Source organism: Calonectris borealis, chromosome 26, assembly GCF_964195595.1.
Source record: "Calonectris borealis chromosome 26, bCalBor7.hap1.2, whole genome shotgun sequence".
NCBI classification, from domain to species: domain Eukaryota; kingdom Metazoa; phylum Chordata; class Aves; order Procellariiformes; family Procellariidae; genus Calonectris; species Calonectris borealis.
This window is the reverse complement of record NC_134337.1, coordinates 8,344,905-8,369,015: the sequence shown is the minus strand read 5'-3', so window position 1 is coordinate 8,369,015 and position 24,111 is coordinate 8,344,905. Positions and strand designations below refer to the sequence as shown.

Below are 24,111 nucleotides of genomic sequence, written 5' to 3'. Positions count from 1 at the left end.
ATGGAAATGACTAAGCATACCGCATTCCTAAAGTGTTAGTTATTCTGCTATAAAATCTGCTTGTTTGGTACTGCTCGTATCTTTCAGGCATCAGCTTGGCAAGAGTTTTGTTCAGAAAAGCTTCAGGTTTGTTCTGGAGCTGAACAGAATGGGACTAGCTGAGAACTCTGGAAGGGGTCCTTGCTGCTGTGCTGCTCTCCCCTCATCCCTCCAGGACTGAGCTGGAAGCTTCCCTAAACTTCAGAAGACCAGAAACTGTCTTTTATTTGGCTACCAACATTGGAGGCTTGGTGACAAGGAGGTCTCTTGGGTGGTTTAGAACTGCATGGCTCTCATAAAAGGGGTGAAAGATTGCTTCAGAACTGCATGGGCTTGCCAAGTCGGTGATTTGCGTATTCTCATGCCTGTTGTGTAGCGGGATAAGGTAAGGCGGTGTGTTAGTGCCTTTGTTTAGCTAATCAGGTGCTGGCGTGAGTGTGGTAAAGGGGGTTGGGTATCAGCAGCACCTGTGGTGGATGGGCTTGACCTCAGCATCAAAGAGTATTTTGTTCTTGAGCAACACTGGCAGCATTCTCTCCTTGAGCATGTGGTTTCAGGAAATGGAATTGTCTTGAGACTTTGCATGGAAAATGCTTAGCATGCTCTCTGGCTTTCAGAATTTGAAAAAGAGTCAGGGCCACCTATCATGTGGTGTGAAGGTGCCTCATTCTTCTGCTTTGGATAAAGATATGGAAGCTGTCTTCAAACAGCATGGATCGGAGAGGCTGTCTTTTGGGAGAAATGTGTGATACTTGGTCTAGAAATTATTTAATTTCTCTTCACCCAAAACTACTGCTTTCAATGAAATAATTCAGTATTCTTGACTACACCAAACTGCTGTAAGTACTAATGCAGTAGGGATGATAAATTTGGCTTCTGTGGAAATACTGGGAAGCATACTGGAGCCACTGCAGGAGTTTGGAAGGAGAGGTCAGGAGAGAAGTCATTATCTGAAGTCTAGTTAGTCTGTGAAAGGAATGGTGTGTGTGGTCCCTGAGATACAAGTGCTGGCTGCTTGACTCAGGTGGTCTCTACCAGTTCTGTGTCTCTAAGCTGTGTTTTGGCCTATCTTAGACTGTGTCTGAGGGTTACTTATCTTGGATCAGACTACCCCAGTCTGCTTTTTCTTCACAAAAGATCAGCCTCTACCCTTGCCCTGCCTCATGTGATAAGCTTAGATTAAATGCCTAGTTCTTGATAGCAGCCACCTGCCTTGCAAGCCTGGACAGGTGAAGAGCTGCATTCTTCTCCTCGGATGGTTATTTTGGAAGACACAGTTCAGGGCTGTGGCTGGTGGAGCAGCACTGAGCAGGAGAGAACTTAGGGTGCTTTAAGCTTGTGTTCTACCATCTGTGTTTAAGATGAGCCAAGAGCCATGTGTTTTTAGTTGTATCTGGTAGTTCAAAGATCAATGACATGCCTTAGAAAGACCTTCGGTGTTGCACTCAAAACTGTATGGCTTCTTAGGTGAGTGAAGCTTATTGCTTCACCTTCTAAGTAATACTACTTCTCCAGCCAGTGCGTGGAGCTTCACTGGCTGGAGAAGTAATATTACTTGGTAGGTTTTTGCTGAAGGAGAGGAAATAAACTCAATGTGGATACTGTTTCTGCATATGGGTCTATGTAGCTCTGGATGCTAGAGTCAGGTAATTGCTTGAGCAGTGGGTGAACTGCTTGAACTCTGGGCATTCATCAGTGAGCAGAACCAGAGGCAGCACTGGAGATGCAGTCTTACCAGTACCTGTATGCTGGCTGGGACACTGTTTCTCCACCGTGTTTCTCAGCTGCTGGTTGTGCTTCATCATGGAAGCACAGATGTGGACAGTAAGAGAGGTCAGGAGTATTAGGCTGACTTGGGCCATGGCTCTATATCAGGAAGCAGAAATATGGCAGGCTGGCTGAGGAAACTAGAGCAAATGCACTTTTTGTTGCATCCTTACCAACGTGAGTTGTAGGAGGAAGGATATGGGGCAGGCTGGCACCCAGCAGACCTGACCCGCTGGAGCACAGGCAGTCCTGCATGCTCTGAGGATGGACCCAATTAGAAAGCTGAGCAGGGCTACTCAGTCTACTCTGTGCTACGATTTGCCCTCAAGGATGCTGCATGCAGGTGTTTTGCCAGGCTACTGATCTGAGTCCAGGGGTAACTGACAGCTGGTGCATTTGGAGGAGAAAGCTGCTAGTGCTGCTGGGAAGCACGGGAGCCTTTGGTGCCATGTGTGGACTTGCTGTCAGCATGGAGCTGCATGTGCTACATGAACGCATATGCTGGCCTTGAAGTGCTTAGTCCTGTGAATAAGCCCATTGCTCCACACTGCAGGGTCCTTTGGGGGCCTGTCCCTGTGCAAGTTCTGCATCCAGTGGTCCTGTGTTTGAAGACCTGGCGGGGAGTAAAGGTGCCTGGTCTGAAGCTGTACTGGCTGAGAGGAGGCTGTTTCGCCCCTCTCTTAGCCTGGCTTTCCCCATTAGAGCCTTTGCTTCTTTGCTAGCTTGTGCTTCAGGTCCCCAGGAGCAGCCCTGAGCACTGCTGCTGAGAGTAGTTGCAATGGCATAGGAAAGGGGAAAGTTGCTTTCCTGTCTGCTAATCAGGGCTGTGCAGACAGGGGTTGAGGAAGGATGGGTCTGCTCTGGCTCAGGATGTTTTGGAAACAATGCCTATTTATAAGAGAGGGCAGGGGCCCCTTGCTGCCTGGAGCAGCAGGGTAGCAGCCTGGCTGGGAAAGAGGGTCTCGCAGTGGGGCGCAGTAGCACTGCAGAACCCTGGGCAAGGGAGTCGGGGAGAGCGGGGTAGGTGTGTTCGCCGTTTTGTGTGTTCCCTGTCATTCTCGAACTTGTTCTGCACTCTCCCTGCCCCCCCGTGAGGGGATTAGCAGCCCTCTTCTGTTTGCTCATCCCCTACCTGCACCTTGCTACTGGCAGTAGTGGGGAGGGGTGCTGTGCCATGCTGGAGCTGGCACTGGAGCCGCAGTGCCATCTGCACAGTCATAGCTTCTCCTCACTTCTTCGGAGACGTGCTGGGCAGTGGTCAGGAGCGGTGTGGCTACGAAAGCGTTGAGGACAGGGCGGAATGCTGATGAGGGACAGAGGGCTGATGGTGCAGCAAATATCCCCAGTTCAGTTGCTTACCCAGATTGTCCAAGTTTAGCCTGTTGACTGCTGAGTGGGAGAGTTACCGGAAGCTGCCTGGGACAATGTGATAAGCAATGTCAGGCTGCAAGAACCCATGCTGTTCTCTCTGGAGACAAGCAGCAGTGAGCTTCTTGCCACAGTGAGCAATGCTGCTTTGGTAGAGAATGTGAAAGTGCAGAGTGAGAGAGCCGAGGCTTGGTGCCATGTGTGCCCAAGCCATCACTGAATTGCTTGGGGAGCCCTGGGCTGTCCTACATGAATGAGCTTTCTCACTAACTATACCAAGTAGGTCTGCCAAGGCCAGGGCTTTTCTTTTAATTGCACTGCAAATGCCTCTGCCAAGCAGATCAGCAATGCCAGGGATAGAGCTGGTAGCGCTGGAGCCCTGGAATTTGAGGTGCTGTATCAACGGTGGGAAGGATGCAGGCCTCTGCTGTGGTAGGGGCTCTCCACACCCAGCCTGGTGCATGGGGCATGAACCCTTGTCAGGCAGGTTTAAGGTCCTCTGTCTTCCAGCTTGGTTTGCTCCCATCGTTGGTTCTGCAAATTCTTACAGGCTCTGGTGAGTCAATGAAGACTGGGTGTCATAATAGCAGCTTTGGAGGACACGTACCCAGTTTTTGGCAGTGAGAGCTGGCTGGATCTGTCAGGTGGAGCCTGAGTACAGGCTTTGTTTGACTATGGCCTGTGTTCCCACCTAGAGCAAGCCCGGCTTGCTTTCTGCAGAGGTCCTCTGTTTTTGCTGCATGTGTGGAATGAGGACTGCTTGCTGCTCTTGTTCTGCCTTTTGCAGGGAGACTTCTTAGTGCCGGGGGAATGTTACTGAAGGCAGTGTGGCCAGGCTTGCTGCATGGTGACATGGCCTGAGCCCGAGATTTGCTGAGCGCTTGTCTCCTAATACAAATGGAGAACATTAAATAGACCTGGAGGGTTGGAACTTCTGAAATGGGGTAACTGCCTGGAGAAGGGAAGGAATGGAGCATATTAGAGCCTATGGGCTGCTGTCTTCTGTCCAAGATGAGTTTTCAACCGTTCTGGCATATCTGAGAATGTTGGGGATGCCGAAGGGCTCTGAAGCTGGGGACTCCACATTTGAAATGTCTGTACTGAGGTCATACCGGACCTGTAGGTGCTGGGTCTGTACAGCCACCCAGGTTCTCCCTGGCAGCTTCACCTGCATTTCTTGCTGCAGGACTATCTGGAGGACTGTTTGCTGTATCCTCTGGATTATACGTTGGGGTAGTCTCAAACAGCATAGCTCCTGTTTGCGCAGGCTCTGCTTGGGTAGGAGAAGTCATAGTGTTTCTTTAGCATTCTTTCTCCTCTACTGGTCTAAACACAGGACTATTTTCCTCTTGAGCATGAGAACTCACCGGTTTCCTGCCTTTTGGCCTCTGTTGTATGCCTTTTAAAACTTCCCCTGGCTGCAAGCCACAAGCTGGGCACCACTGCCTTCCAGTCTCTCTGATGGCAAATTTAGGTCAGGTGTTGACAAGCAGAACATCAGACAGATTTTTACTTGTGTTGTGCAGCAGGAGAGCACTCCTGGGAGGAGGAGTGCAGTTGGACTCTTCTCCAGTCATCACAACTGTCCTTGTCCTCCTGTGTGACGCAGCAGCTGTCCTGCTGTTGCTGACTCTCTGGAGAAGTAGATCTGGTTCCCTTTCTCTAGAGCTGGCCTGGTATCTTGTATCTTGCTGTGTCTGTGCTGTGTTGAGAGCTCTGGTAGAGACATTGTGCTGCAGTGGTTTGGCTATGTGCTGCCCGAGGTGCTCTGAGCAGTACAAAGCATCAGGAGAAACTGAGCACTCCTGCCTGGTCTGCATCGGTACAAGCGAGCAGCAGAGGGACTGGCTGAGAGCTCTGCTGCAGACGGGCCATTCTGCTGTATTCCTGTGCCATTAAATGATTTCCCTGAGTTTGGACCCTTGGGATCCCTGGCTGTGTTTTGTTCCTGTTGTGGTGTTTTGTTTGTTTTTTAAGCCAGTGAGACCTGTGCTTCTTTTTGTTAGCCCTCCCAGATGTGTGTTACAGAAACAGCCTTTGTGGGGAGTGTGCTCTGGAAGCCAATCTTGAACATGTGATTTGGGGAGGAATGTTCTTCAGCAATTGCCAGAGAGCAGCTGGGGGTTCCTGGTGGTGCGTATGGCTGGAGTGCAGCTGATGGTTCTTTTCTTCTTTTTGTCTGCAGGTCGTGCTAGCAGGCAGTCCTTGCAGAGCTGACACCCGGCGGCTCTTGGACACCACTGAGTGCCTTGGAGTCACATGCCAGCTTGATGTGTTCAGGACACAGGTGGACCTGGACAAGGATGGAGATGAGGTGTTTGTAAGCGCATTGGCACTTGCCATGCACCCAACAGGGTCAGTGGACAGTAGCTTCTCCCGCTCTGCTGTACAGACCCTCTCCCGGAGCCACTGCCGCAACATCAAACAGAAGATCTCCCAGTGGGAGGGGAGGACACGAGGGTGCTCCAGCAAGGAGAAACAGCAGCTGAAGGACTTTGGAGTAAAGTATGATCCCAGCTGCGATGCTCTACCCAAAGCAAAGCCAGAATATACAGTGAACGGCAGAAAAACTGCGTCCAAAGATCCAAAGAGCCTGGGTTTGGACTTCAGGGAAGATGCATGGAGCTGCTTGCAGACTGATGACTGTGGTGACCTCAAGCCCTGTGCATGCAGCCTAGCTTCCCAAGCCAAGGATAAAGCAGAGAGGCAAGCAGGCTTCCTGGACCCAGGGGCGATACTGCCCCCAGGGAACTTCTATACCTCACAAGCTCTGTGGAGGAGAGTAGATCCCCTTCCGCCTGGCAAAGCCTCGCCAGTTCCCTTGGATCCTCAGAGAAAGCGAGGGAGCTGTGGCTCCACAGGGAGAGAACTTAAAATCAAAGGAGTGGACTCTCTCTGCAGGGCAGAGAGGAGCTTGGAAAACATTTACTCTGAGGCTGAGGGGCAAGAGGAGGAGCCAGCTGCTGTCCCACCACCCAAGCCCCGTAGGACTTTCCGCTATCTTGCAGAAAAGGGTGCTAATAGCTGTAGCGATGCCAGGGCTACCAGGGAAGTTCCCCTGCAAAAGCAGCATGGAGGAGACTTGGTGTCATCCTCCCACAATCCTGAGAAGAGAATAGCCAGCAGGAGGATCAGAGGGAGAACCCAGAGGTACATCGATTAATCTTTCATGTCTGAAACATGTTTCCTTAAATCAGCTACTAGATATCTTTGTGGAGGTGCTAGTACTGATGAAGCCTGTGTTGACAGGGAGAGGATATTTCTGGATGAAAGTATCCCCTTTCCAGTATTGCTTATGCACTGCTTTTGCTGCCGATAATCTTGCAAAGAAAGCTAAAAGCTTCAAACAAATGTCAGTCCCACACCTTAAAACAGAGATGAGTGACAATATGCTGGCCCCAGGGAGAGTGCTGCCTGCTTCTTGCCCTGAGCGTGTCCTCAGCTGGAATTTGTGGATTACAGAATAGCCTTCTCCTGGGGCAGTATGGCCGCTAAATGTTCTGGCTTTCCTGTGAGTGAAAGATTCTCTTGTTGCTTAAAGTTAGAGGCTGTCAGCTGTGGGTACCCCTGTTGCAGTAGGTTTGGCTATTCTTCCCTCTTTCCCGTACGTAGGTCCCTGTTACAGAGTAAAAAACCTCTGAGCTAGCTTGATGCTAGTTCTGCTTACAGAGAAGCTGCCTAGGGCAGCTGTGCTAGAGAGTAGTGTGAACATTATATTATAGGTGGAGATGTGGCTAGGACTCCTGAAACCGTCTTTCACTGTCGCAAAGCGTGCAGCAACAAATCAAATTTTACGATTATGGGCTAAATCCCTGCCAGCTCCTTTGTGACCTCTGTGCCATAATTTTGAAATGGAGGCCAAGTGTATGAAAATGCAAACTCGCAAATGCAATAATACCCTTAACTTGAGCAGTAGGAGAGGTCCAGTAGAAAGCAGTGCCCTAGTTCTGAGTACTGCTGCAAGTGCTTAGTCTGCAAAACGTGTTTTGGGTTCTTGCCTCTGTGACAGGATGGGACTTGCCATACCTGCTTGGAGTGTGCTTGGCCATGGAGCCTCCAACTTCATTTTTAATTTAAAAATCTCCCAGAGTAAGTGAGTACGACTCGCTTAGTGTGCTGTTTTTGGCTGGGATAGAGTTAATTTTCTTCATAGTAGCTTGTATGGTGCTATGTTTTGGATTTGTGATGAAAATAGTATTGACAACACACCAGTGTTTTAGTTACTGCTGAGCAGTGCTTGCACAGAGTCAAGGCCTTTTCTGCTCCTCGCCCCACCCCACCAGCAAGGAGGCTGGGGGTGCACAAGGAGTTGGAGGGGACACAGCTGGGACAGCTGACCCCAACGGACCCAAGGGATATTCCACACCATATGATGTCACGCTCAGCAATAAAAATTGGGGGAAGAAGGAGGAAGGGGGGGACATTTGGAATGATGGCGTTTGTCTTCCCAAGTCACCGTTACGTGTGATGGAGCCCTGCTGTCCTGGAGATGGCTGAACACCTGCCTGCTGATGGGAAATAGTGAATGAATTCCTTATTTTGCTTTGCTTGTGTGCGCAGCTTTTGCTTTACCTGTTAAATTGTCTTTATCTTGACCCGTGCGTTTTCTCACTTTTACCATTCTGATTCTCTCCTCCATCCCACTGGGTGGGAGCGAGCAGCTGTGTGGGGCTGAGCTGCCAGCTGGGGTTAAACCTCAACACTTGCAAATCAGAGAGTCCAGAGTGGAGCATCCATGTGCTTGATGGCCCCAAGGAGGACCATACTCTGTGTGGACTGGAGACAGCAACTCACTGGTACATGCAGATGCCTTTAGAAGAAGTTACACTGGTTTTCCTCTAGGAAATCTTTTGAGTTTGAGGACATCCAGGGCTTCCGCAACCGGATGGCAACCACCAACTCCCACAGACTTCGAGAAGAGACAAATGGCACTACAGGATCCAGGCTCGTCTACACACAGTCAGAAGACAACATCTACGAGGACATTATCTGTATGTGCCTGTACTTCTGGGGGATGCACTCACTTTAATTAAGGGTAGCATATTTTCTGGGGAGGGAGGAATGAAGATGAGAATGCATTGAGGCCCTTTCCAGCTCTGTGACTTTTAAGGTCTTCCCCATCTGGGGTTCTTTGTTGGTGTTAGTAATTACTTGCATGTGAACAGCCTGAATTCAGATATCATGGAAGGTCGCTAGAATTGGCTTTGCTAAACTGTTTTCTTTATTAGCTCTTCAGATGCTTTGCTCGAGCGCTGCACAAAGATCAGTGTGAACACTGACAAAATTAGCTGCTTTGCAATAGACCTGCTCTCTCTGCAATGGTAGAAGTGTTTTGTTTTGCTGAGTCCATGTAGAGTTTGCCACGTTGATGGTAGTGGGTTAGAAGGATCTTTGAGTGGTGGGAACCTAATCCATCTTAGAACAGGTCTCTCTCAGACCCTGTTAAAGCTTGGCAGACAACTGCACACTCTCCCTGCTTACATCCCTTGCAGGAATGCAGGACTTTTCATAAATCCCCCGTCCAATGCTTCTTCCAGGTCCTGCAAAAGAGACCCCCTATGAAGATGTCAGAGCACTGCCCTTACCCCTGTGGAAAGTCCCATCTATCTGGAAGCTGCCACCCCCCCGGAGCACCAGTAGGGCTCCCAAGGTAGGGTGAGGGGATTAAATTGTCACGTGTTTACAGGCCCTATTTTGTGCTACCCCCTGGCCCCACATTCCCCACTGGCATATCATTGGTTTTCCTTATTTTTTATTGTTTGTTATTAATGTAAATAATAATGAACAGCCATGACAGTGGCAGTTGATTAAGCTGCTAAGGAGCAAAAGAATAGGAACAAGAGCGTGTTGATGAGATGCTTGAGTATGTGGGGTGGGAGTGGGATGGAGAGCTTGGTAGAGCAGGAGGCTGCAGGAAGTTTGACTCCTTTGACTCTGAGCTTGGACAAAGCTTAATCCCATGCCTAACCATCTCTTCTGATTCTGTTTTCTAGCCTCCCCCAAAACCTCCCTTCCTCAGTCGCAAAACTCTTGAGCTAAAGCCCTCCCAGACAAGTTTCCAAGGGAAAATGGTGAAGGATGCAACCCTGCCTGTCACACTGACTGAATGGAAGCTGTTCCGAGCAGTAGAGGCTGCTAGCAGGAGAAAGAACTTGCCCTGGGTGAGATTTAAGCATGAAACATTACTTCTTGCATGGCATTTCAAACTCTTGCTGCTTTGTCTAGCACCTTCTAAGTGCTTTGTAAGTGGTCATGGAGCTGTGTGTCTGGCAGGTGGTTAGCACTGCTGTATGTGTGGACAAGTGACCCTGCTTGAACCATTTCCCCTCCAAGTAGCAGGGCAGGTGTTTGGGGATCAAAAAACAGAGTGCTAGTTCTAGCTGGGGCAGTGGTGGTTTTGTTGGCCAAGAATCTGCAAAAAGAGTACTAGGTGTTGACCTGGAGATCAGTGCTGTGTGTGAATACTAGCTCTTCCTTGTGCTTTGTCATTTAAGCCTGGCTGCCAATGCTTCCATGAAGTGTAATGATGCTGGTCTTGTGCTGAATGTGGTGCAGAAATGCAAGGAAGCTCTCTCTGAGCTGAAGGGCCAGCTCTGTACAATTGTGTGTACGTATCCCTTGCTCCTGGTGACTTCTCAGACTGACCCTTACATTCTCGCTGCAGGCACTGAGTTGTTAGATGGCTGACTGTGGGGCTGCTGTGGGGAGCCGGCTGGGCCCTTGGTTACTTGACTTGTTGGCTTGGAGTTCTTGATTTGCCATCAGGAATGTACCCTTGCAGCTGTTTTGTAGTCTAAAGGTGAAGAGCAGCTTTTCAGGATAAGCGCATTTCACAAAACCTTCATACGGTTCTCCCCTCTGCTGCCTCTGGCCACTCCTTCCTGCCTGTGTGCAAAGGCAGATATGCTTCTGAGGCCAGAGTAGCGAGAAAGGCTTTTAATCCACCTTCACGATAGAGGACTCCATTGTAATTCTCATTTGATGCATTGGAAATCTTTCATATCTATATGAAAGATTTTCTTTCGTATCTATACTAGTGTTAGTCACCAGCTCATGTCCCCAGTGTTAAAAGTGCAGCATGTGCTCTAGGAGGACAGCTGAAGCTACCACTGTAGTGGCACTTTGTGCATGGGACTCAAATTCCAGTTGCGGTAGTGGCAACAACTTACTTTTGCCATAGTAAAATCATTTAACTTCTGCAGATCTTTATTTCTTGTGAAAATTGGCTGTATTTGCTCAAACTGCAGAAGACTCTGAGGTAGGGCTGGACAGCTGCAAAATACTTTTCAAATGTTAAGTACTTTATAGTAACAAGCAACTTCTGTATGTGTTTTTAAACAAATTGTAGGCCTGGAAAATCAGGAAGGAGACGGCAAGATTATAAAAATGCTGTGATGGAGAGTATCTTTCATTTGGAGGGGGAAAATAAAACATTCTCCAAAAGCAAACCTATTCCAAAAATCTGGTAACAATTTACATGCAGGAAGCACACTTTACTCTTTTTGCTTACAAGAAATTGAGCCAAGATTGCTCGAGAGATTGAGAAAAGGATTGGAGTCTAAAAAGAAAAAACGTACTTATTGCTTAAGAAACATATGGCTGCCTTAAACACACCCAATATCTTTCACTGGTGACTCAACTGCACAAAAATCAGAACAGAAATGGAAATCGTCTAGGTAAGGATGGTAGAGGGGAAAGAAGGCAGATTTTGCAGGAAAGCACCGCTTTCTGCTGTGGGCTGTTTTCTTCCTTGCAGCCCCATCGTGCTAGGAGAACTGGCTAACGTGGAAAATGGGGAGAAATAGATCTGAAAAGAAGAGCCTAAGCCTAGTTTGCTGAGCTGGGGATAAAGGCTTGAGCTGAAAAACAGGTTCTCTTGCTGAATATCTTCCTTTTTATGCAGTATTTGTGGTGACAAATGGCTGGGCCCCACCCTCCTACATTCAGTGGGAGCGTTTAATGAATTCTGAACTTGAGACAAGAATGAACTTGACCTGCTCACTGCATTTAGTGTAAATCCTTCTTTACAATGAAGTGATAGCCGTCTTTGACATGCAGAATCAAGGAGCTACTGCAGCGTTGTATACCTGGAAGCTGGGAGGAGTGAGTCCAGAGAGGCCTGTGACAGGAGTAACAGAAAATGTTAGGGCTTTGGTTTTAAGGCCGTTGTGACCAGTGAAAGGAAGGTTAACAGCATCAACTTGGAGTGTCTAAATGCTGACCCTTCTTTCATGTCTGTAGGTTAGTCTGCGTTAGGCTATGTTTTTTCCAAATTTTTTCTTCCAGTGGACCAGGTCTGTGGTGTCCCTGCAGCGTAGACCCATTATTCTGTCCCACAGTCTTTCTTCACCTATGCAAAATAAAAGTACATAATCCTTTCATTTTAGCAAACTATCCTGGGACAAGGACTGTGCTTAGAGCAGCCTTGTTCTGTGCCTGACATGGTGCTTTGGAGAACTTTACCTGTTTGACATCCAATTACAGCAGCAAATTTAAAAAACAAAACAAACAAACAAACAAAAAACAAACTCCAAGCTATATTGAGAGAGCTCTGCTCTTTCTGGGCTTGGAAAGAATTGGGATGCTTGAGAGCATGTGGAGTTCAGAGTTCTTTGTGGTGGAGGGTTTATAAGATATCCTTGCAAGTGCCTTTGCAATTGGCCTCTCTAATAGAAAATGGAGATGTGATGCCAGACAGTTTGCCACTTCTGCTATCTGTTTGGTAAGCAAAGTATGATAACTTCCAGAATGCTTGTACAGTTTGCTGTCAGCTTTGACCTGTGCTAACAGTAATCTCTCTTTTGTATTAGAATTTCTGTGCTTGTTCATTATCCAGTGAGCTGTGGTAAAAGTACTCTAGCAGCAGTCTCTGAGCCAGGGTCCCTGGCACGACTTGGGCAGCCTTTCCCAAGTGTTGTGCTAGATGATAGCTGTTGGGCTGCAGTCCTCTTGGCACCTGGACCCTTTTCTGGACCCTCACATTAACCTTTGCTTCTGCTTTCGATTTCAGCTGGTACTAAAAATACAGGAGATCTTTGATTCTAAGCGTGGAAAGAAGAGGGTGAAGTTGCTCAGTCCTACTGGGAGAGAAGCGCCTCCAGTGAAAGGTACAGAGGTCTCCAGCACCATTCTCTGCCATGAGCCTCTTGAGCGGGCACAGTTCCTGTACATCCTGAGATACTGCTAGCAGGCCAGGCACCACTGCCGATTGCAGCTCATGCTGGGCTGACTTGACAGTGCTAAAACTCCATGTCTTGCAACTGGAATTGTTGAGCTTTCAGCACTGCTAGGATTGGGAACACTTGCCTAACCCAAGTTTAACACTGTCACAGATCTAAACCTGAAGAGCTGGGCTACTGATTAAAAGTGCTTTTTCAAAAAAGTAGAACAAACCCGAAAATTCCCCACAAAACCACTTGGCACGAGAACTACCTCTGACTTCTCCACTCATCACTTTTGTGCCTCTAAAGTGATATTCTTGTGTTCTTCTGATTTTGTAGCCATGGTATGGTCTTTATTTATAGTATATTCTGTTCAGCGACTCTGTTAACTTTTATAGCAGCATCAAATAACCACCTGGTTTCTGTTCTTTGCCTGTGTTCAGCTGACCTACAGGTGGTTTACTGGAAGCAGTGATGATATCAACTCTGCTTTTTGAAATTTACTGTTGTAGCACATTTGCCAGTACCGGCTGTTCTTTGCTGATGGTTTGAGCAGGATAGGTTGGTCTGATGAGTCTAAAGTTCTCTCTCTTTCCCAACTTTGGGTGTTGCCCATCTTCCTTCTGCATGGCTAATAAGTGAAAACTATGTGTGTTTCAGGTGAAACCAGTGGGAATGAAAGTGATACGGAAAATCAACCAAAAAGTGAGTGAATTACAGGTGTTGGTCCTGTCCCCATAGCACTACGCATTTGGCTAAGGCTCTAGTGGGTTAAGCCACTAGTTATGGCTTCTGGCGAGACAGAGGAAAGGAACATCTAAGAGGCAGCATGGCCAAGGCTGGGAGCTGTTGCTGTGACAAATCAGCCCCTCTTTCTGCCACTTCTCCTGAGCCCTTGAGGTTTAATGCCATTAATCTGCCAGTCTCTAGAAGTAGATTCGTTTTTGGGTTGGTAGAGTCACACTTAACTAAAATACATCTTGCAGGAGACTGTCCCTGGATCACCTTTGCTGCTAACACTTGAGGTTATTTTCCCCCTACTTCCTTCCCTTGGTTCTGTTTTATATGTATAATGTTGTGAAATGCCCTTTTGTCTGGGGAGAAATCACTTGGTTATTTGTCTGGTTCCACAGTCCTGAGTTTGGTCATAGGTCCAAACTACAGACTTGAAATACCTACTTGGTTTTAGCTGGTGTGGGAAGGACCAAAGAGGTCTCAGTTGCTGTGCTGGTAAGGTTTGAATGCGAAACGGTAACAGTTGGCCAGCAGCCCTGATGAGTGACTCTGTCATGTCTCTAAGCAAGCATCTAGCGAAAAGGACCAAGGGAATTGTTTTAGACGTTTCATTTACTTGGAGGGAAGCATACAGAAGGCCTTAACTTGGAGGGAGTAGTGAAGTTCCACTTTTTTACCTTAAGGAGAGTAATGGAGAGTGAAGAGTCTCTGCAGAAATACAGTGATTGAGTCACTGCCTGATTTGAGAGTTGTTTCCAAAGTGTTCAGAATGTGTCATGGTGCCTGGGCCGCAGGAATTTCTTACATCAGAGTGCTGTGCCTGTGCTTGTGAGTCTGTGCTGCCTGTCAAGATGTCCCAGCCTGGAGGTTTCTTGGCCAGGAAACTGGCTCTGCCTCTCTTGACTGCTGCTTTACAGAGTAGCTGCCTGAGGCCTGGCAATTACTGAACTGGTGGAGCTGGGCTTCTCACAGCTGGGCTTCCCTCATCATTACCACGGCGTCTTGCTCCGAGATGTGTGGAAAGAATGTCAGGATAGCAGGAGAATGCTAGCTATCGGTCAAGAGGGATTTGCAGAGCTGCTCAAGGCCGGTGCTCCCCTATCTGGAATAGCTCCGTGCTTGAGGAGCTGACACAGGAGTCCAAGTCCTGTAGGGCGCAGCAGTGATGTTAGGCAAATGCACCCATCTCTTTTCTCCCTTCTAAAGGTGGTGACGAGTCCTCTTCTGTGACCTGTAGGTGTGTGGCAGTGATAGCCACAGGCTGGTTTTGGATTTGTTCCTTTCTTCAGGTCGACACAGGTGCCTGCTGCAGGTGCAGACAGCCTCCAAGAGGAACCCACGCTACCAGACTTTGGAGAGGGATTTGATAGAGCTTCAGGAGCAGCAGCTATTTGAGCTGTTTGTGGTGGTGTCGCTGCACAAGAAGACATCTGACATGACATACACACCACAGATCATACAGCAGTTTCCCAGCAAGGTAGGAGTTACATGGAAACCTGCCCAGAAAACACACTCAGCAGCTGTTTATTTCCTCTTGCAGTGTGTATCCTTCCTAAACTCTATACTAGTAAAGCTGGCCCGCTGGTTAGGATGCAGGCTTGGAATATGAAGCACCTTGCTCTGTTACAGACCTAACATATAGTGTGGGGCAGTTGTTGAATATCTTTCTTGATAGTGAGTTTACTGTCTTTTTTTTGAACTAGGAAGGCTCCTACTCTAATTTTAATTGCTTGGAAATATCAATACAGCCGTACTGTATTGTGATACACCGCTAAGGCAGCCTGCAGGAGAGGAAAGGGAGTGCAGTGCTCTGTTCCCAAAGCTGGCACAAACCTCATCCTGGCAGTCTGTGATTTATAAACAAGGAGTGAAGCAATTTGACTGATGGTGCACAGGAACTAGAATCCCAGGGCTTTTACGCTTATTTATACTGTTCTGGGGAAAAAAAAATTAAAATGGCAAAGCCATGTGTACTAGCCCCTAAAAAGCAGAGGAGCACTGTGGAAGTTAAAGTACTGTATCTAGAACAAGCCATTTGAAATAAGCTTTCTTTCTGTCTGTTCAGCCAAATGGATGACAAGATCGGTGTGTGACTCCAAATTATGACTCAGTGTACACAGTAGTTACTGTGAAGCTAAAAGGATGGAGCCTTGATGCTTGCTTCTGTGGTTCCAGATTGAAATGAATATTCAGTTGTCACCATCTAGGCTTGTACCTGCTGCCTTCCACTAAAAAAACAGAACAAAACTAGTAGTTCTAGCTGTGCTATCAGGAGTAAGCCAGAAATTATTAATGAATTGCATGTCATCCAAATAGAGAAGGAGATGTCAGATTCATTAAGGGAGGTTATGTGGGACTCCAGCAGAACCCATAGTGTCCAGCTGTGTAAGGGATTTGTGTGCAAATAATTCTAGTGTCTTAAATGTGTAAACATTTTGGATTCACAAAATGAATAAGGGACTACAGCCAGAAAGACTGCACAGTCTTAATTTAGTGGGTAAAACTGAACATACATAAATAATCTGCTAGAAGTGCAAACTTTAGGGGGTTAGGAGGAAGAAAGGAATGTAACCAGATTTAGCTTTTCCCTGGTGCAACCTCTCCATGTGTTCATTGCCTTTGGGAAGGGCAGTGCATTGTTCTTTTCCTGCTGCCCTAGCAGACAATCAGACCCAACTGTACCATGTGGCTCTTTACTGGCTTTTATAAATGCACTAACAAACCAAATTATTTTCTCAGCATTTATTTATCCTCTGCTCAAAGTAAAGTGTTTTGGTGAGTGACTTTATATGGGACAGTCTATCATGTTGAGATTTTGCAGGAAACACTGCCCAGTAATTATGGGGGTGTTCTGATTACAGATTTGTCTCTGTTCTAAAAATAGCCTTGCTTCCAAGTAATCTGCTTGTCACCCTCTTCTTTGGGCTGCATGCCCAAGGACATCAAAGCTTTTGTACAACTGTTACTCTGTGAAAATGCTGTACTGTTTTCCTAACCGCTCCTTCATGCTGTCACAGCTTGGGACACTGGAATGGCCTATATGCGCTGACTGAGAGTACAGTGTCTAAAATCAGCTTTAGGCAATAAACTTTCCTCTTCTCAGGGGCATTTCCTACTTAAGTGTGACCTCTCTTATTTGAAAACCTTCATTTTGCCCCTTCTGGGCAGTTTTGAGCAAGGAAATTGTCTTGTAGTCTTTGAGAGATTTGACTTGAGCCCACACGTGGTAACTGGAACGTGTGATTCAGATACACTGTTTTTGCAATTGATGATGAGTGATCTGCATATCACAAGCTGAACACGTTCCTGTTCTCTTAGTGTCTTCAAATCTCCTAGGAATAGAACCAAGGCAAGCTGACACAACCATCATTTGGGGGGTCAGTTCTAGCTTCATTCCCCAATAAACTTGACCATGCTTCTAAATCCTTACTCAGTTCTTACCAAGACCAGCTGGGTAATTTTACAAAGGTCCAATCAGCAGGAAAGATGCAAGAGGGAACTGGGAATCTGTTATAGTCAGAATATGTTCTCCTATACTTGTGCATTAGCTATCTGATGGTTCAGCATTTGGAAGTGTCAGGAAGATACTGTCTCCCATTGTTTTAAGTGCTGCAGCTGTGCACCACACTTCAGTGACTTCAAATGCATGTGTTACCCCTCCAGCCTGAACATCCCTTCAGACAGTCAAAGGATACTGAGGAGAGGCTAAAGGTCATTCCCAAATTCTGCTTTCCAGATCCCAAAGACTGGTTTCCTGCATCAGACCTTAAAAGGTAAAGCCTTGTTTTTGAATACTCATGCCTGAAACAGGCAATGCTGAAAGCTTAGGTATGTGCCAGTTTCCTGGACCAGAGGAACTGCAGCCGGAGCAAGTTAAAATAGGAAGGGCTGAATCCCTAACCCCTATGATAGGGGAAGATGAGATATGGAGGACTCAGAAGTGCTGCTTCGGCCCGAGCACTGTCTTTCCTATAAGAAGGAAGTTTGTAACGTCTGTTCCAGGCCAGCTCCTGGGGCTGGCAAGTGCTTCTGTTGCTCCTTGGCAGAATGGAGAAGCAGCTGGGAAGAAAGAGCTGTAGTAGCTCAGTGAGAGTCCACGGGCTGCAGGTTTTTACACTGGACAGAGCCCAAAGTAGCTTGCTAACCACAGGAGGGGGTCTTCAGCATGACCAGAAAGAGAATGGCTGATAGTTTGTGTGCTTGCTTTGTCAGTCTCTTCTCTAAACTGCATGGTGAATTTAACCCTGACTGTTCCTTGGTTCCCCAGTGAAACATTTTCTTTTGTGTTGACGGGTGAGGATGGCGGACGCTGGTTTGGGTACTGCAAGAAGCTCCTAGTAAGTATCTGTGTATTGGGTGGAGTGTAAAGAATGCATTGATAAATGCACAGTCAAGTGCAGGATGTGAATCAGCGGTGATTTCCCATGTGGGTTACGTAGCGCCTGTGCTGCTGCTGAGTTACCAGCCCTTTGAATGCATAAGGGAGGGAGCATGATGATGCCCAGCAATACCGTGAAATGGGCTCTGGGCGTGAAAGACAGCTTCTGGAACTGGTCATTCCTCAGGAATCTTTTAAGTCAGAAGTGTAAATGGAACTGCAGCAGAAGGAATTTTGTGAATCAGCTCTAGTGTAGGTGCTAGATTCTTTGTTGCGTCCCTGTTCTCAGCATAACTGTTCCTGTTGCCTTTCAGCCAGAAGGGAAAGGGAAGCGCCTGCCTGAGGTATACTGCATCGTTAGCCGCCTGGGCTGCTTCAACCTCTTCTCCAAGGTGAAGTGGGGAGAGCCTGTTAACTTCTTATCGGACTTGAGTCTTTGACAACCTGCAAGCTCCAGAAAGTAACTGGATGCTTCTGTCCAGTCTAGAATTGCTTAGTGATTGTAACTCATCCCAGGAGAGTGGTGCTTCCTTGCCGCCTTTGCTTTGACAGGGCAAATAAATGATACTAGTGCTGAGACGTGTCAGCCGATACACAGATGACTATTCCTTCAGCAAATTATTGGGCTTCTAATACCTGATATTACTGATGGTTCATACTCTTCTTCCATGACTTGGAAATGGAAAACCAGTTTGGGGGATGGTGGGGAGGAAATCTCAGCTTGTTTCTCCTAGCACCATGAGGAGGGTAGGTAAAGAGGTAAAGACTGGGGAAAGCTACTGCAGGTAAAGGGCAGCTATTGCAGAAGAATACAGGGGCAAGCTTATGATCAAAGCTGATTTCTGATTGTTGGAGAACAGTTTCTAGAACAGTGTTTCAGAAAGATTTCTTGGGAAGGAGGATGGGGTGTTGCTCTTCTTACTCCTCTAACTAGTTGTGACAATTTGATTACCACATACAAGACATTTCCTTGCAGTGGCAGGAGACTGGATTTGAGAATGGAGAGTTGTACTCACAGGTATCTATTCCCATTTGATTGTTCAGACATTTGAGAGGAGCTTTCACAGGGATCTCAAGCGAGGGAGGAGAGGGCTGTGAGTCTGTGTTGGAGCCTTCACGTGTAGCTATGGCACGGGAGACTCCAGCAGAGGCTCATACCTCCTCTGGCGCACCAGCAGGCATCGAACCAATGTCCGATGTATTTTCTTGCAGATTTTAGATGAAGTGGAGAAGAGGCGAGAGATGTCCCCAGCCCTAGTACACCCATTTATGCGCAGTGTAATGGAGGCGCCTTTCCCTGCTCCCGGACGCACGATTACTGTGAGGAGTTTCCTGCCAGGAGCAGGAAATGAGGTAACGGAAATCAGGACTGGCTCTCCTGTGTTGATGGTGTCTCTGGGGCACAGCGGCACTTCGCAAACTGCGCTGCAGAGTGATGCCGCCTGTAAATAATTAGTCTGAAGATGTCCGGAAGTCCGAAGGGAGGCTGCCGCAGAACCCGGTTTCCTGTTGAATCGCCTACCGTAGAAGTGATTCCCCGCTTTTTAAGGAAGAGCTGCTTGGGGGTCCTCTGGGGTGCCCTGCACCGACTGCCCAGGCCGTGGGGTTCCACCTGTGAGGAGCCGCCAGTTCTGCGCTCCAGCCAGGCCGCCCCTCGTCCGGCCTGACTCTGCGCTGGGGCTTTCTCCTCTAGCGCTCTGCATCTCTGCTTGCCTCGCAGGTGATGGAACTCTGCCGTCCGTTGGATTCTCGACTCGAACACGTTGACTTCGAATGCCTGTTTAAGTGCCTAAGTGTCTCTCACACGATTCGGGTCTTTGCCTCTCTCCTGCTGGAAAGGAGGGTGATCTTTGTTGCTGACAACTTAAGGTAAAAAATGAGTCTGAGTGACTAGTTCTTTCTGAGGGATACTATTTTTTCTTCTGCGTTTGGGCCTGTTTCATGTGCAAGCTTGTCGAACTTTTTGTAAATAGTTACATTTAAAAGCTTTTTGCAGACTTTCCACACAACAAGTGCATGCTTAGAATTTGGAGTATGCTATTTACTCAAGAGGAGATAGGGGAATATTTCTTTTACCTCTTTAGTCTGGGTTGATGCTATTCCTAGCTCCTCATAACTGATTTTAAAAGCGGATGCATGGGGCTTCTGCTGATGCATAAACAATGTACGTGAATTACATTTTTCCTAAGCATTCCTAACCTGTGTCTGTAGCTGAGCACTGAACGAGACATTGACAATCCACTCTGTGCTTCTCTTACCTTTCTAGCACTCTGTCTAAATGTGGCCATGCCGCAGTTGCAACGCTTTATCCCTTCACTTGGCAGCACACCTACATACCAGTCCTACCAACTTCTATGATTGATATTGTGTGCTCTCCGACCCCATTCTTAATTGGCATTCTCTCCTGCTCATTACCACAGCTCCAGGACCTGCCCATAGAAGAGGTGAGAATTGGGTGAAGCACAGTGGAGGGACAATGTCAGTGGTATTAAGCTGACCTCTGGAATAATCTCTGTGGATTCTGTCGTAATATAAACTCTTAAACTTTTCTGAGGCAGTTGGTGAACTTGCCAGATACATGTCAGGGTGTTCCATTGTTATCAAAGATTAATATTCACTGTTCTTATAGACAGGCTGCAGTTATGCAAAACTTGTGTTTCGTGTGTGACATCCCCTGCCAATGGGGACATTTAAAAAAAAAAAAAAAGTGTTTTTTTCTGTACAGCAACATACCTGTTTATAAGAGTCAGTGTGTTTTGTACGTCTTTCCCCAGGTTCTGATTGTTGATCTTTGTGCTGACAAGTTCTTGCAAGAGGTGAGTGAAATAACAATACCAGTCACTCATGGTTATACGCCAGCAAAAGGCATCAATGAAAGAAAATGAAAACAAGAAATCAGCAAAAGCTAGTATTCATATGTAGACTCCAGTGGCTAAAGAAATATCTTACATTCCTTTTTGATGAGTAGAGAAGGGAACAGGCTTACAAATCCTTGTTGCAAGATTGAGGTTGCATGAGGCACAGAGCTCTGCGAAGCCAAAGATGTTGCTTATCTGAGCTGAATTTAAAAACAGGTACTTAGTTGGTTCATTATGTGAAGTGGACCACTAAGATTCTTTGCTGCTTTCTGGCTGCCTGTCTTGTGTACTTCTTTCCTACAGGGCTCTCTCCTCTCTCATCTAGCTCGGGTGTGTTTCTTGGTTTTGGTGTTGTGGGGTGTTTTTTTTTTTTTTTCCCAGGAGTGATAGTCTAGGAGACAAATTATTACAGTTCACTTGTGGTTCTCTGCTGAACTTTACCTAATGTGCTTCTACATCACCAGACAAGTAGCTATAAACATACTGGAGTATTACTAGTTCAGGAGGATATTTGCATCTCCTTTTCCTTGCCTTACTGTTCTATTTTGCATTGCAGCCTGCAACTGGAGAAAGGTATTAAAGGATCGGGTTTTTTTAACCATAATGATGAGACTTGTCATATTTTCTCAACAGACTTCTGTTGTTCTTGTGTGTTTTATCACTGGTATAATAAGCCTGAATCTGTGTCGTGGATGTAGCACACATTGTTCTGTGTTGGCCAGTTGTGTGTGTGACTCTAATAGTACATAGTCGGAGGGTGCTGAGCAAACATTTTTCATTTCTGTGGCTACAAGACAAATGTATTGTCTCGACCAAGATATACCATATCACGGAGTAACTTCCCTTTAACTTTTAGGCATGTTACAAGTATTTCTCATTCATTCACAATGAGAAGGTTCTGCTGATGATAGATATAACACAAAAATGCTTTCATGGCCATTTTTCTCTTTAGGTATCAGATGAAGATGAGATCCTGCCTCATAAACTCCAGGCTGCGCTTGTACAAATCTTGGAAGAACGAAGTGAAATCTTGTTACATGAGCAGAGTGACACACAAGGTACTTCTATGGAAAAGTGTTTTCACATTAGCAAATCTCTACAGCTTCCATGCAGTTGAAATAAAAATGAGCGAATGGCAATAAACATTAGGAAGCGACATTTTAGAAAGGTATTTTCCTGTGATCTTACTGAGAACATCTTTCCTGTGAATGTGTTAGAAAGAAGTTTGGTGTCCTAACAATTGTTCCTCTTTTCACAATCAGTATGTGTAGAGCTCTAGTTTTCCTTGGGCCAAGGGCATCAGTTCCCATGCTTGGAGTTTTCTTTGATTTTTCTTAAGTGGCAGAGAGAACGTTTTTCTTAAACAGAGAACGTAGCAAGTTTCTGTACTTTAGAGGGTAATCTGACAGATCATTTTCAAAGTTGAACTGCTTTATACATAATCCGTCAGATAAATAAGTGTGAGAATTTTAAAAAGCATTGAGCTGCTTGAGACAACGGCATTGGCAAATTACATAATTCCATGCACATCAGAAGTAACAAAGTTAGTTTTCCAGTGGGTTTCTGTTCTGTAATTTGCCTAATTCTTTGAGAGAATTAAACTTAAGACTGTTATGAGCTTACAGCTTATTAGACACTAGATGTTTGACAGGGGAAAAGAAATTATAAATGCTTTAACTACTGGAAAATCTTTAGAATGGAACCTGTCTCAGCTGCAGCAGAAAGTTGACATGGGAGAGAAATCTTAATATTTAAGCTGTGGTTTCTTTGATATCAAACACTCATCTGAAATTTCATCGTCTGAGACAGCCAGCCTAAAAAGTAACTGCTGCTCCTCTTTCAGAAGAGGAATGACCAAAGTGATGAATGTAGAGGGAAGTTTCTCCTCTGTTGTCCTCTTCACAGGTGACATACCTCTTAACTCCCTGGTCTCTGAAGCTTTTGTGCAGTTCTTTGTGGAGATCATTGGACACTACTCCCTGCACATGAATGTCACAGAAAAAGGGGAGCGGGTGTTTCAGCGGGAACTGTTCCGTAAATCTCATGTGTCGCGCAATGTGCGTCATTTCTTGCACTTCTTCATGGAAACGCAGATGTTTGCAGGGTTCATACAGGATCGAGAGCTAAGTAAGAACGTGGTCAAAGGTGAGGTTTGATCTTACTTTCTTGTTTTACAAACTCACTTTCAAAGTATAATGTCATGTGACTTTGACTCTTAACAAGCCTTTTGTCCTGGCAAGTTATCCTGTTGGCATTTTGGTGTATGCAATAGCTCCACGCCCTTCTAATTACTCAACAGATTTCATCTCATGAAGCAAAGAATTTTTGCATCTCTCTCCTTTCTGGGCTTGATCCTGCAGCTTACATTACATGCATGATTTCCTTTTCATAACCTCCTTGTTAATGATATAAGATGCCACATGCTAAAAGACGGAATAGCTTCAGTGATTTTTTTTTTTTTTTCCTCTTTAGGCCTGTTTGAGGTCCGTGCCTTGGAGTATTTGGAGAGTATTCTAGAGACGGAACCAACTGGAATGAACAAAATCCTTCGCAGTCTTGGTAAAGGGACAACCTTCCTGTTTGTTGTTTTGTTTTTTTTTTTAAATAAATGTAGCTATGGAACAAATAATTGCATGCAAAAGAGAGCAGGGCCTGTTCTTTGCTTTGTGCACTTGTGTTCCTTTTGTTTACATTTGCCCCTTCACGGGATGCCAAACACTGTAAGATTTTTCTTTTATTTTTAAGCTTTTGCATCTTTAGATAAAGTGTGTGGAAGTTGCCTAATCCTAGAGCTGTCTAAACTTTCTTAACTTTGGTCTTGGCTGAGAACACACTAAGGGGGCAGAAGCCGTGTCTGCCAGCAGAGGTGGCCATGCGTGAATTTCCACCTGAAGACATTCCTCCTCCACATGACTCCTGGAGTGTCTTCGGCTCCTAATGTTGTTTTTTCTCCCTAGGCAGTAAAATGAAATTTCTTCAGAAGAAATGAACGTGCGCTACTGCAGGCCAGCGATGTGGCGGGGGCCGGGGGTGCCGCATGCCCTGCAGCCGGAGCCGGACTCTTCTCTGCCTCTAGGAGGGCTGGGGCTGCCGGGGGGCTGCCGCCGATAATAACCAGCACTAATAACCACGGCCTAGCCCGGACCGCGCCCGTCTCTCCGTTCTCGGCGGGGTCGGGGGGGGGCGGGGCCGGGTCGGGGGGCCGGGGCGGGGCCGGGGCGGGGCCGGGGCGGGGCCGGGGCGGGGCCGGGGCGGGGCCGGGGCGGGGCCGGGGCGGGGCCGGGGCGGGGCCGGGGCGGGGCCGGGGCGGGGCCGGGGCGGGGCCGGGGCGGGGCCGGGGCGGGGCCGGGGCGGGGCCGGGGCGGGGCCGGGGCCGGGCCGGGGCCGGGCCGGGGCGGGGCCGGGGCGGGGCCGGGGCGGGGCCGGGGCGGGGCCGGGGCGGGCGGGGCCGGGGCGGGGCCGGGGCGGGGCCGGGGCGGGGCCGGGGCGGGGCCGGGGCGGGGCCGGGGCGGGGCCGGGGCGGGGCCGGGGCGGGGCCGGGGCGGGGGGGGCCGGGGCGGGGCCGGGGCGGGGCCGGGGCGGGGCCGGGGCGGGGCCGGGGCGGGGCCGGGGCGGGGCCGGGGCGGGGCCGGGGCGGGGCCGGGGCGGGGCCGGGGCGGGGCCGGGGCGGGGGGGGCCGGGGCGGGGCCGGCCGGGGCGGGGCCGGGGCGGGGGGGGCCGGGGCGGGGCCGGGGCGGGGGGCGGGGGGGGCCGGGGCCGGGCCGGGGCGGGGGGGCGGGGGGGGGGCCGGGGCGGGGCGGGGGGG

The 24,111-nt window shown here is 47.9% G+C and overlaps 1 protein-coding gene across 3 annotated transcripts in view; it reads left to right on the top strand.

Annotated features, from left to right (window-relative positions):
* LOC142093292 (AMP deaminase 1-like) overlaps positions 1–23,443 on the top strand; it is a 33,574-nt gene extending 10,131 nt beyond the window's left edge. For 2 of the 3 annotated variants that reach the window (XM_075174332.1, XM_075174334.1), the window contains 18 exons: positions 5,360–6,324; positions 8,017–8,165; positions 8,712–8,824; positions 9,168–9,335; positions 12,185–12,281; positions 12,996–13,040; positions 14,360–14,547; positions 16,734–16,843; positions 17,338–17,407; positions 17,763–17,840; positions 18,661–18,801; positions 19,169–19,317; positions 19,715–19,892; positions 20,223–20,264; positions 21,259–21,364; positions 22,212–22,451; positions 22,779–22,865; positions 23,264–23,443. In XM_075174332.1, coding sequence (XP_075030433.1) covers positions 5,360–6,324; positions 8,017–8,165; positions 8,712–8,824; positions 9,168–9,335; positions 12,185–12,281; positions 12,996–13,040; positions 14,360–14,547; positions 16,734–16,843; positions 17,338–17,407; positions 17,763–17,840; positions 18,661–18,801; positions 19,169–19,317; positions 19,715–19,892; positions 20,223–20,264; positions 21,259–21,364; positions 22,212–22,451; positions 22,779–22,865; positions 23,264–23,295 — 2,958 coding nt within the window. In that variant the 3' untranslated portion in view covers positions 23,296–23,443. Of the gene's footprint in view, positions 1–5,359; positions 6,325–8,016; positions 8,166–8,711; positions 8,825–9,167; positions 9,336–12,184; positions 12,282–12,995; positions 13,041–14,359; positions 14,548–16,733; positions 16,844–17,337; positions 17,408–17,762; positions 17,841–18,424; positions 18,467–18,660; positions 18,802–19,168; positions 19,318–19,714; positions 19,893–20,222; positions 20,265–21,258; positions 21,365–22,211; positions 22,452–22,778; positions 22,866–23,263 lie in introns of all 3 variants that reach the window. The other variant, XM_075174333.1, reaches the window with a different exon arrangement.
* The last annotated feature ends 668 nt before the right edge of the window (positions 23,444–24,111 follow it).